Genomic DNA, 13,196 nt, shown 5'->3' with positions numbered 1-13,196 from the left:
CATACACAACCTATAGAGGACTTGATAATAAATTAAGAGCATATGTCAAAAAAAGAATACACCTTGTAGTGCTTTAAGAGATAGTTTGTTACTTAGACAATGCGTCTAGACATGGCTCAGTCGATGGACTTTTCCAGTCTGAGACTTTTTTTTTATTTTTTTATTTAGCTGAGCAGATGAATATACTGTAGATATTGTTTAAATGCCTCTAGGATTTAAATGCATCATAACAATGCCTTCTATCTTCAGTCAAGTAACATGAGGAATATTTTACACAGAGGATTGCTGGGTCTTTCTTCTTGTTTCCCTCCTTGACCACCTAGGAAGTACTGTGAACCTCTAAAATCAACAATTCCCAGAAGACCATTATACCCAAAGGGAACACTTTTCAAAGTTGGATGCCAAAACTGCTGTACGTGGATGTTTCATTAAGCATTTAGATAGCTTAAAAATGATAACTGGATGTGTATAGCCTAAAATAGAAAAACTCCAGCACAAAACTGATCAGTGAACTTGAATCAGGTCATATGTCTCTGTGATCCACAACAGCATAAGCCTTTGTATTGTGTAATGCTGGATTGATGTTGCCACTTATTTAGGGCAACAGTGATGTTTATATACACATTCATACACAATCTTTGCTGATGCTGATGCTTCCACGCTGTATAGAAACTATTATATTATTGGCTTAATCACAATGAGTTTGATTCTTAACATGCATTTTAAGCTTCCAATATATAGTATAGCAGCTTTCACAGGACTGGTAAAATTACTGAACAGCTGTGCTGCTTTTAAATGGGGGGAGGGAGGGAGTCCTTAAAGCAGTTGTATTAGATCTTGCCAATCACAACAAGTTAAGAGAGAGAGCTGTAATGTGGCCTCTTTTATTAATGTCACATTCACACACCTCTCTATAAAGTTTTTCTTACCTAACCAACATACCAGCACAATCCATTATTCTTCTTGTTTGCCTGAACACTTCCTAGAAAACCTATCGATCTGCCTGTCTGTTATGCGCACCTGTATACCTAGCTACCCGTTAACCCAGCTATAGAGCTGTTGAGCTTAATCTCCATTCTGTTACTTACTTTTATATCAATCTATGCATCTCCCCTACGGTTTACCATATATCTGCACCTACCATCTCTTCACATGCTCATTATATTAACTGCCTACCTGCTCACCCATTCACCCATTACCACCCTTCACTAACTTCTGTAAGATATACTGTAATGTCTTTGCCTCTCTCTCCACATAACTGGTGTCTTAATATTTTCAGCATCCTGCTAATCATAATTTCAATCCTGAGCTATCCTAGTGCCTTGGACAGGAGCTTTCTGCTTCCTGAGAATAGAATCTAGTTGCATTCTGATTTGCAGATCTGTAGGGTTCTTTCTTTAAAATCCAGCTGTGTCTGTATCCAGTGAAACAATTCTCAAACCTATTGTACTTTTTTTTAGTCAGTCTTAAAAGCAAAGCTGTAGCTGTGTGTTATTTAACATTCAATGCCAGACCCCAAGAGCAATATGAAGGATAAATGTCAATCAGTTGCGACTTGAATAGTCAGAGAGGCTCATTATGGTCCTTTCATTCTGTTTAAGCTCTTTCAAGTTATACATAGTCATTACAAACTTATGATTTTTGACTGCTAAACAAATTGCTTACTGGAGATTTTGCTGCTGAATTTTAACCCAATTCTTCATGTGAAATCTGCATGTGCAAATTGCGATGGCAATTTGTGATACGCGGACACCTGTCTGCCAGACAATTGTGAGAAAAATAGAGAGGCTTAATGTGAAAAATCTGCCTTGAGGTAAAGTAAATGGAATGTTAGTGGGATACCCAACTTATTTATTTATAATAGGTACTATTTTTAGGAAAGGTGCTTCTTGTTCTTAAAAACACAATCACTCTAGTTCATAGATTAGGGATGTTTTCGTTATTGGCAGTATTTCTTCAAAACCTCCCACCACTGCAATACTGCTAGCGCAGGCCACTGGTGACAGGAAACAAGTAGCAGCACAGACCACCCACCGACATTTTAACCAAGGCATCAGCAGAATCCATTGAGAGCAGGTCAAGACAATGCTGTGGTAAAGATTCCTTAATTCTGCCTAAAATAGCACTTCATCTGTTGCTTGTACTGATGGAACTACACTAGTGCTACACTCACGATGTGAAATTTTAAGGATAAATACCACTGTAGACAAAACTGATGGGTACTAACTACCCATACAGCTGAATTTGAGATTAAGCAGATCTATCCATATCTTAGATGATGCATAGGTGAGAGGTACCTTTGCACAAAGGCACTAAACAATTAGGGAGCATAGAGGTCAATTGCTACCTAATTCCCTCAGGCAGCAAGGTGAGGCATATATCTATATGTGCAAAGAACTGTGCTTTATTTCAATGGGCATTGTTGAAAGGATGTATCTCCACTTTCCCTCTAAACACAGAGAGCCCTGGGTTTAGATTGATCTCTTGTGTTATGGAGTTTCAAGACTTGAAATCTACACCTGAGAATACTCTGATTGCCTCACTAAACTAAGCACACCTGAATATCTATACAAGGCTGGCTCTAACTGCATCATTCATGCTGAGAGTACTTGTCTTGGAGGGCTATGGAGGATGAGGCTATCTGAGGTAATACCTCCATGTCAGTTTGCAAATTCCCCCATACCCAGTAGGAAGCATCTCTGCTTAGAGAGATGTTTGTGTGTTCCATTTTAATTCTCTGGATGTTTTAGTGCTTAGGTTTCCCCTTTATTGAAGAGACTAGAGGGAGAGGAACAGTTGGAATTCACCTTGACCCCCCCCCCCTTACTGGTGCAACCATCAAATGTGCACTGAGTCATTATCAGGAAGGGAGATTTGTGTATGCCCACCTCCAATGAGATACAAGAAATGATCTGACTTAAGAGGCAAAGTCACTGTTATGATGCATCCCCCCCCTCTACACAGTTGCTCAGTCAGAAAAGCAACTCAGGTTAATAAAGTCCTTTCAATGAGCTGTGCCCACAGGTCGTGTTTAGCAGCAAGTCTCTTTAAGAATTAAAAGGAGGGTTTTTTTAATCATTTACACTCCCCAATTTATTTTTATATTCACTTTCCTATAGGTCATTTGTGTTCTCAGAAAATAATTAATTTGCAACTTATACCGTCCGGGGCAGTTCCTAAGCAGCATAAACAAGGGCTGTTATACAATTTATCATCTGTGTGCATGTAAGACCCTGTAGTGTACCTTTCAGAACGTGCATTTGGAGCTCATAAAAATGGATAATAATACTGGCTAGGTCCAGCTACAGTCTAGACAGGTGAGGTGAAATCTTGCCCAGCCCCCACAGTTTTGCCAATGTGTCTCAATTGTCATCTACAACCCTATCGCTTATTTTAGTTTAGGACTTTCCCTGAATGAAGATTGTTAGTCATAGAGAATTGTGAAGGAGTTTAGCAATATACACAACCCCTCCTCCAGAGATTAGGCTGAAGCCACCAAACTCAATTTCTTTTTTGACCCAGGTCACTTCTAAAAATCAGGTTTCCAGATGTGAAAGGCTTAGTGCATTAACCTCACTGTAACACCCAGCCGTCTGAAATCTGTTTTTTATTAGAGAGGCATCTGGTAGCATTGCTATAGTTACAGACCTGGCTGAAATAGCACACATTTATCAAGAGGAACATCTTTCATATGCAGTCTTTTTACTGTATCAACTCAATCTACATTTTTAATAGACGTGAGGCAAGATGACGTAATACTTTATGAAATCATATTTAACCTCTGGACAGCAGACTACAGAACTTACTTTGGCTGCAATGTATAAGAGTTTGGTGGTCTCAAACTAGTCTTCGTTTGTTCACTCTAAAAACAAACCCTGTTTGACATCACTGGCACTGGCCTTAGGACGAGAAAGCTGGTGGTCTGCTGGTCAGAACTGAGGGGAAGTGGGAATGTTATGGGAAGGAAATCTGCATAGACTCTGTTGGGCTGTGTAACGGTTTACCATCTGCATGCTTGCCCCAAAATAATTTTGTGCGTTCCTCCACTATGAAAAAAGAAACCAAACTGTAAATGGTTCCCATCCCGCTATATCACCCCACTCTGAAGAGAGCCAGCAAGATTTTAGAGTAATAAGCAGGATAATTCTTTGTGTTATACCTCAACATAACAGATTTATTTATATAAACTATGTGCTCATTCTTTAGCTCACTCAACATCCTGCAGCAGAAATGGAGACCACCATTGTTCTTTGCAACCCTAACAATTGTTTTACATCCATTTAGGCCTTCAAAACTATCTTTTCAAGGAAAGAGGCTTTACTCTCTTTTTTTAAGTGAAAGCTGGGATCTCACCTCACATTTCTGGTTTCCAAAAAGCAGGAGGGATTGCAGCAGGGGGTATCACAGGGCTTGAAAGTCAGCTCTGGACTGTACCTTAACACGTCGAATGCTATTAACTCCTCCTTTTTACTAAAGTGCCTTACCGATACTATTTTGTAAATTGTTCCTGTTTCTTGCCTCTGGAAATGGTGGCCAGTAAGTCCCTCGGCCTGCGCCACTTCCAGCAGCTCCCATTGGCCCGGAGCAGCGAACCGCAGCCAGTGGGAGCCGCGATCAGCTGGACCTGTAGACGGGGCAGGTAAACACACCTGCCCGGCCCGCCAGCGGCTCTCTCTACACAAGCGGCAACCCTTGTTTGAGAAACCCTGCCTTACGGGCTCCAAAAGGTGACAATTAGTACATTCATCCAGTGCAGTGTCTGCTCACAGGTTAGCCCTTTAAGTCATGAGATTGTCAGTTCAGAGTCTGTAACACAGTTGCCTTCTTTCAAACAGGTTAGGTGCACAACCTCATACCAAACAAGATCAGATCCTGCTCTCTCAGGCAGTGAAAACTGCTCTAACGGCATTCCTGGATAGGAAGCGGTATAGCTACAGTGCAATAGTCCCTAAGGGTTCAGTCTGGCCTCTATAACACAGAGCAGTTTATATACTGCTCTCATTAATGCTAAAGGCTGCAACAGTCCCTGGCTGGTTCCAGGACTGGTAGAATGGAAAGATGGTTAATGAAGCACAACAAGATTCAGGAATCTGCCCCTTAATTTGCATATGTGATTAATATGAATGAATGGACAAACTGAGCAATTGCATGTACAAATGGGCAATTCTGACCATTTGCACATTTACTCCATCTGTGTGCCTAACTTTTAAAATCCATACTCTAAGTGCATCTTTCAGAGAACTTCTGGAAAAGATATGTCACTCTCTAGGTAAACTGCATCTATATTTCCCCTTCATGTCACCAAGGGCACCCACGCTCAGGATTCCCCCCACCCACCCCATCATTATCTCTCTGGGTGGAAAATCATTGTCTCTCTCCCTTCTGACTGAGATATTTCCAGGTTGAACAGTTCCCTGCCTTCAGCGTGTTATTCCCAGCAAAACTCTAATAATAGCCTAACTTCCCTCAGTTATAAGTTAACACACAGTTCTCTCTCAGGAAGCCTATTGTATTCTTAAGGTAAACAAACTACAGGGAAAAAAACATATTTAAAACAATAAAAGGAACCTACAAGTATGCCAATAATCTTACCAGAGAATAATCCCCACCCCTACCCAATCTCCACAAGGTCAGCATCAGTCCTCCCAACCCTTCCTTAAGGATTGGGGTCCTCCGTGGACCTGCTGATAATTTGCTGGATCAGAACAAAAAGCCCTGTTGAAAACCAGGCTATTTATCAAAAAATCCTCTCTTTGTCTGTTGGTCCCTGAAGAATCCAGTCTGAACTAGTATATGAAAAACTCTCCAGAGGTGGCTTCAAAGGGCTGATAACTGGAGGAATTACATTAGCATACCTGCTCCTCCTAGAGAAGTGGCATACAATCTCACCATAATAAACAATTGAATTTTTAATAAAATGTACCCCAAAGGCATGAAACTCATTTCAATAAGGTCTAAACCAATTCAGTAATATTTCAGTAAGGTTTGTCCAAGATATTGCAGAATATTGTTATTTCTGTCATAGGATGTCCCATCACTTTACAGATGAGGCACCAGATTTCAGATTAATGGCATACATCCTTTGATAGGTTCCTTCCCATTACGCTAGGCACAGCACAAACAAAAGATGCATATCCCCTCCCCCAACAAGTTTACCTCCTGAAGACAAAGGATAGGTATACCACACAAGTGAAGCAATCAGAGTGAAGACTGTATTATGAAGACATAGCTAAAGCTTTGGATAACACATTTTTATTAGACATATGGATTAAACCAAATTCCATGAGGGGGCTGACAGGGTGAGAGTACTTAATAAGGAAGGTGCTTATTGGCTTCATTTTGTGAAAACCGGAAGGAAACTATATGGCAGAGAAAGGAAGTGGCTGCAGTATTCCAGATGGGAGATAATGAATGCCTGAAAGCATTATAGCTCTAGGGGCAGAAAGGAAGGAAAGTATATCTTGGAAATGCTGTGGAGGAATAAATGGCAGAATTTTCGATGACCTGGATGTGGGGCAATGGAGATAGTAAAGGGTCACATTTGGACGTGATTTAAAGTGCAGCTATTTACTAGACCACACATTTCAGTGGCAGCAGCAAGGTACCATGAAGATTCTCACAATTTTATTTAGGTCTCCTTTAAACACCTACTGAAATCTCTGAAACATCATGGCTATGCTGACCAATACACTTGCGCACACATGGAACAGGTCCTCTGGTAGATACTCTTTCACAGCAATCTGTTCTCCTTACCTCATAGAGTGTAATGATACCATTGGTCTCATTTGGAGGCTTCCACTGAACATAGATCTTTTCTTCAAAGGGTCCTCCTTGGATAGATTCTAGGGGAACAGGTCCAGGAACTATAAAGGAAAAGAGTGGAAAGTCAGTAACTCTCCACAACAGTCTCATGTGTATCCCCAGAGAGACTGAAGTCTTCCAGCAATGGCTGGTGCTCCAGAGCAGAGAAAACATACACTGTGGGCCAAACGGGAACATTTAAAAAGGTTTTAGTACCCATTACTATAGGTCCATTCTGGACCTTGGGGTCCAAACATGAAAACTCACATACTGAATATTAACAACAAACACACTCTCATGTAAAGTCGCTGCTATCTTCCAATGTTTCAGTGATCCACCATACCTAGCTCCACTGGCATGACAGAGGCAACTTATTGAGAGTATTTATCACAGAATCAGAGGTTATAGAAGATACAAAAAGCAACTTAATGTATTACCAGCTAGTGCTTTGTTTGTATATCTGCACACACCCCAGGTTTCCCATCCCCAATATGATCATGCAAGAAACTGACTACTTCTATTGCCAAGAAATTATGCATTTATAATTGTACCATTTATCACATATCCAGGTATCTATAGATATTTCATTTTGTTATTAAATGTGTATTTTTTATTTTCCAACTTACCTCATTCCTTTTATATATTAAGACAATACAAATACATTTCTTAAATAAAAATAAATTGAACAAGTGTGCATGATTTAACATAGCCTCAAATATAGCAACTTGTGTCATACAATCATAATACATATAACCTCAGAGTTACAAATCCTTGAGAGGTTGTTCGTAACTCTGAAATGTTCACAACTCTCAACAAAATGTTATGATTCTTTCAAAAGTTTACAACTGAACATTGATTTAATACAGCTTTGAAACTTTACTATGTGGGATAGAAATGGTGCTTTCCTTTTATTTTTTGTAGTAGTTTACGTTTAACACAGTACCATACTGTGTTTTGTTTGTTTTGTTTTGTTTGTCTCTGCTGCTTCCTGATTGTGTAGTACAGGAGTGCGCAAACTTTTCGGACAAAGGGCCACATCTGGGTGGGGAAATTGTATGGAGGGCTGGGGCAGGGGGTTAGGGTTGGGGTGCGGTAGGATGTGCGGAGTGTGGGAGGGGGTGCGGTGTGCAGGAAGGGGCTAAGGGCAAGGGATTGGGGTAGAGGAGGGGTGCAAGGTGTATGAGGGGGGGCTCAGGGAAGAGGGTTGGGATGCAGGAGGGGTGCGGAGTGCAGGAGGGGCTCAGGGCAGGGGTGCAGGAGGGGTGTGGGGTGTATGAGGGGGTTCAGAAGTGGGTTGCGGTGCTGAAGGGGCATGGAGTGCAGGAGGGGGCTCAGGGGAGGTGTGCAGGAGGGGTGCAGACTGCAGGAGGGGGCTCAGGGCACGGGGTTGGGGTACACAGGGGTGTAGGGTGCAGTGGGGATTCAGGGCGGGGGTTGTGGTGTGGGCTGTACAAGGGGGCTCAAGGCAAGGAGTTGGGGGCGGGGTGCAGGAGGGGTTCGGGCTTCAGCCTGGCACCACTTACCTAAAGCAGCTCCAGGGTGGCAGCGGTGTGCACTGGGGCCAGGGCAGGCTTCCTGCATGCCTGCCCTGTCCCCAGCCCCGTGCCACTCTAGGAAGCGCTGCGGCCCCTGGGGGAGTAGGTGAGGGGAGGAGGGCTCCATGTGTGCTGCCCTTGCCGCGCCTCCAGGTACCTCCCCCAAAGCTCCCATTGGCCACGGTTCCCTGTTCCCAGCCAATGGGAGCTGCAGGGGGTGGTGCCTGGAGGCAAGGGCAATGCACGGAGCCCTCTGCTCCCCCTGCCCGGGGGCCGCAGGGATGTGGTGCCGGCTGCTTCTGAGAGCGGCGCGGGGCCCACGATGCCACGGGGGCAATCCCACAGGCCAGATCCAAAGCCCTTAGGGGCCAGATCTGGTCCGAGTGCCGTAGTTTTCCCACCCCTGGTGTAGTACTTCTGTTTCCAAATGAGGTATGTGGTTGACTGGTCAGTTTGTAACTCTGGTGTTTGTAACTCTGAGGTTCTACTGTAGTAATATTTAGCTCTTACAAAGTACTTTCACCAAAACTCTCTCTACAAAAGTGATTAAACAATATTATCCGCACTTCACAGAAGCGGTTACTGAGGCACAAACATGCTTAGTTTTCAATACTGCTCACATGGATCCATTGCAGAATTGGAAGCTGAATGACTAAGTCACATAGAAAATCAGTGATGGAGCTGAGAACAAACCCCAGTTTGGTACTCTATTTACTGGACTAGTTGACCCATAATTCAGGAGGCACAACAATAAACACCACTACTGTTGTTGCTGGGTCAACACATACTGATCTAACCTTTCAAGCTTTACTTCAACAGCACATTGTCTTAAACCTTAGATGACAGTGCCAGTAAACGTTTATATAAGATTTGCTTAAGTACTCTGTAGGAGTCATTTGTCTCAAAAGTGTAATGGATTTGTGTTTAAAGCATCAGATATAACAGGATTCATGCTTTATTTTTTTTTGGTATGACACTGAGTTTAAAATAGCACAAAAGTTCTGTTTTGTGTACAAGCAAAACCAACATAAAATAACTAGGGATTGAGCCATGAAGACCTCCTTTAAGAGGTCTTATAAATGAGCTAAGCCAAATATTCTTTTCTTCCCAGCCTTTTGGATAATTTTATTCCCTATCTTATCGCCTGTTTCCTGTCTGAGGTAATCTTCCATCATCATCATCACAAACAATTCTTTAATGGGTTCCTTTTCTTCCCCTTTTGCTCTGTGTTCACTTTCTGGTTGAGTTCTAGGAATAAAGTTATCCACGTCATAATTTTATTCTTAAAATGTATTTACAGGCAGAATGCTAACTACTACAATCTTCCTTGTCTTTTGGACATTGACGTATAATTAAACCAGGCACTTTCCAATCACTGAGTGAAGCTATGATGGAAGGAAATGCCCAGTTTGAAGGACTGATATTGCGCAGCTGTATCTTTCTCTTCTTTAATTGATGGACATCTTTGTTTATGTACTAGCAACAGGAAGTGTTTTCATTTTGTTTTGTTTTTTTGCTACAGTCAGTATTTGAGGATCAGCTCTGGCTTCAGAAAAATTAAACTGTCTTCAGCTTGGTGCACAAGTAATGCAGTTACCGATGACAGCCAGGCAATGGAGAACACATTCAAGAGCCACTCCTTTCTGCTGTGGTGAAGATTCCCCAGAAGGAAGATTAAGATTTGCCGTATTCAAGAGTAAGAGAGAGATTCCCATTTGGCTCACATTGCAAAGCTGCAGCCTATTGACTAGTAGGGTCATGATTTAAGTATAAGATGTTGTAAAGAGGCTAAACAAAGGAAGGCCAATTCTCCCAATACCTTTTCAAAGATCCATTGATCTCCCAGACCTACTGACCATCACCACAGCTCATAACCTCTGTCCAGGAGCAATAGAGATGGAATGCACAATATCTTAGGATGCTACATGAAGTGGCTAGCACAGACACTGCAGAAAACAATGGCAGAGGCACCAGACCCTCATATTTAGGGGCCCACTATATTTTCTCCCTAAGGTTAGCAGTCTGCAGTACAGGGTGTTTGTATTTTCCTTTAGTGTAGGTCTTGTGCATTTACCACTGTGCCATCAAATATGGTGAGTTAACAAGTCTGTGCAGGGAAATGTACCCTATATAGAACCCTACAAGGGAAAAGAGGAGAGGAATGAGTTAAATAGCACCAATGTTCTAAGATTCTGGTTACATCATCAAGGAATAATAAAATCCAGTGGAGAATTTACTGTACCCTCCTCTTTCACCCTACACAGATAGCTAGATTGCACCCTGATAGCTAGAGCTACTCCAGGGCTGTTTGCCTTTATCGATACGAAAGGCTGATTTCCCCAGCAGAGTAACAATCTAAGACTTATCTTTCATTATGATTACAAAGCCATGAAAAATCCACCTACTCAAGCAAAATTATAATGCTGTGAAAGATAACTAACCAAATTCACTCCCAGTCCTGTCTGACAAAAACTCTGATCATTTCCCTGAATTAACAGAAAGGTCTGCCATTTCGTGTACTTCCCTGTGTGATATACTGTAATGCCTATACTATAATGATGCTTCCTTATATCCCATTAGATAGAGTGGATGTTTGTAGCCCATAAGGACTCTTAGTTTGAGTCTCAGCTAACATGGCTTTGTGACAGAGGGCAATTCCCTGCAATATCCTGGACAAACCTTACTGAATTAAGTTAAACCTTATTGAATTGTTTAATACCTTTGGGATCCACTGTAGTAAAAATACAATTGTTTATGTGGCACTGTAGAATTGGGTCTAACTTTTCAAGGAGACTGATTAATGGAAAGCTTGTGGAAATGCTAGGAACTTTAAAGAACTGTTTGGGACAATGTGTGAAGTGGGTTTCCTAGGAGGTCCTTGTAAGGCCTTTTGAAGTGATGCCTGGAAAACCCATTGCCTACTGATCACCTGTTCCTGGAAACTCCAGATCAAAGAATACCTTCCACTGTATAAAGGAGGGCCTAAACTTTTCATGAGTTCTGAACTCAGGCTCTTATGAACTTGTGATCACAACAGAGATCCCTCTGTAGAGTCTGAAAGGACTAATGGCCATAGTATATTTGGGGGTGATCTCTGAAAAGCTTATTAGCATGCGGGTAGGTTCTTTTATTGTTTTCTCTGTGATGCTTTTAACCTACGTGTAAATGTGGTTGCACAGAAAAGCTGTGTAGTAGTGTACCTGTGAGGATTTATACTGTTAGTCTATGAAGAGAAAGTAAGCAGGTCTACTTAGGCAGTCTATCTTTTGCTGGGAATAACACAGTGAAGGCAGGGAACTGTTCAGCCTGGTCACAAAGGAGAGAGACACATCTCTCCACACAAGACAGGTGACAACCCAGGGATCCAGAAGCCTGAGGGTGGGTGCCCTTGCTTGACCACTGAGGAGAAGTACAGGTGCCAATACCCTGAACTGTGACAGGCTTAATAATTTAGTGATAATTTTCCTAGCCTATCGCTGGGACATGTCATCCTTCTTTTTGAATCCCTTTACTGGCACCATCTCTTATGGTGGATTCTCTGTAATTTAAAGCCTTTACATCATGATTTGAGGACTTCAGTAATTCATTGACAGTGGGTGGGTGAAGTTCTATGGCCTGTGATGTGCAGAAGATCAAAATAGATGATCATGATGGTCCTTTCTGGCCTTAAATTCTATGAGTCTCTCTCTTCTATTGTATCAAATATAAGCTGCTTGTTTTCACTTTCAAGGCCCTTCATAACCTATCCTCACTCACTCAGTAATGAAAAGTTGACTCCTGCCTACGGTTGCCAACTTTCTACTTGCACAAAACCGAACAACCTTGCCCCACCCCTCCTACAAGGCCCTGTCCCCACTCACTCCATCCTCCGCCCCCTCCCTCTGTCGCTCGCTCATTTTCACCAGGCTGGCTTGGGGGGTTGGTAAGGGGTGTGGGCTCCGGGGTGAGGCCAGAAATGAGGAATTCAGGGTGCGGGAGGGGGCTCCGGGCTGAAGCAGTGAGTTGGGATGTGGGTGAGGGTTCTAGCTGAGGGCTCTGGTGTGGGGCCGGGGATGATAGGTTTGAGGTACAGGAGGGGGCTCTGGGCTGGGGGGGCAGAACCAAGGGGTTCAAAGTATGGGAGAGGGTTCCGGGCTGAGGCAGGGGGTATGGGCTCTGGGCTGGGGGTGTGGGTTCTGGGGTGGGGCCAGAAATGAGGGGTTCAGGGTGCAGGAAGGGGCTCTGGGCTAGGGCAGGGGCTTGGGGTGTGTGTGGTGGGTGAGTGCTCTAGCTGGGGGTTGAGCTGTGGCATGGGGCGAGGGATGAGGGGTTTGGGGGTAGGAGGGTGCTCCAGACTGGGATCGAGGGATTCGGAGGGTGGGAGGGGGATCAGGGCTGTGGCAGGGGGTTGGGGCACAGGAGGGGATCAGGGGTGCAGGCTCCGGGTGGTGCTTACCTCAAGCAGCTCCTGGAAGCAGCAGCATGTCCTCATGGCGGTTCTACGCAGAGGCGCAGCCAGGTGGCTCTGTGCGCTGCCCCGTCTGCAGGCACCACTCCCGCAGCTTCCATTGGCTGTGGTTCCTGGCCAATGGTAGTGCCGGAGCTGGCGCTTGGGGTGGGGGCAGCATGCAGTGCCCCCTGGCTGCCCCTATGACTACAAGCAGAAGGGGGGACATGCTGCTGCTTCCGGGCACCGCTCAGAGCCACAACTGACAGGGAGCCTGCCTTAGCCTTGCTGCACCACTGACCGGACAAATTCTCCTTTGTCTGAGGCCTACAAAAAAACTAGACAATGATTGGTCGCTGGTGTGCTGAGACCACGGCTTCCCATTCTGACCAATACTGTCTTTTATGTTCTGTGTTTGTACAGAGCCTCACACA

At 43.6% G+C, this 13,196-nt stretch overlaps 1 protein-coding gene and 1 long non-coding RNA gene across 7 annotated transcripts in view; one reads left to right on the top strand and one right to left on the bottom strand.

Moving 5' to 3' along the window:
- PTPRT (protein tyrosine phosphatase receptor type T) overlaps nucleotides 1-13,196 on the bottom strand; it is a 709,404-nt gene that overhangs the window by 231,673 nt on the left and 464,535 nt on the right. For all 6 annotated transcript variants that reach the window (XM_044985246.1, XM_044985247.1, XM_044985248.1 and 3 more), the window contains one exon: nucleotides 6,754-6,863. In XM_044985246.1, coding sequence (XP_044841181.1) covers nucleotides 6,754-6,863 — 110 coding nt within the window. The remainder of the gene's footprint in view (nucleotides 1-6,753; nucleotides 6,864-13,196) is intronic.
- The window catches only part of LOC123348021, a 35,616-nt gene that overhangs the window by 7,954 nt on the left and 14,466 nt on the right, over nucleotides 1-13,196 (top strand). Inside the window, exon 3 of the long non-coding RNA XR_006573147.1 lies at nucleotides 9,859-10,032. This is a non-coding gene — a long non-coding RNA (uncharacterized LOC123348021). The remainder of the gene's footprint in view (nucleotides 1-9,858; nucleotides 10,033-13,196) is intronic.

This window comes from Mauremys mutica, chromosome 13 (genome assembly GCF_020497125.1).
Source record: "Mauremys mutica isolate MM-2020 ecotype Southern chromosome 13, ASM2049712v1, whole genome shotgun sequence".
In the NCBI taxonomy this organism is placed as follows: domain Eukaryota; kingdom Metazoa; phylum Chordata; order Testudines; family Geoemydidae; genus Mauremys; species Mauremys mutica.
The sequence above is the reverse complement of the archived record's forward strand: the minus strand, read 5'-3'. Positions and strand labels throughout refer to the sequence as shown.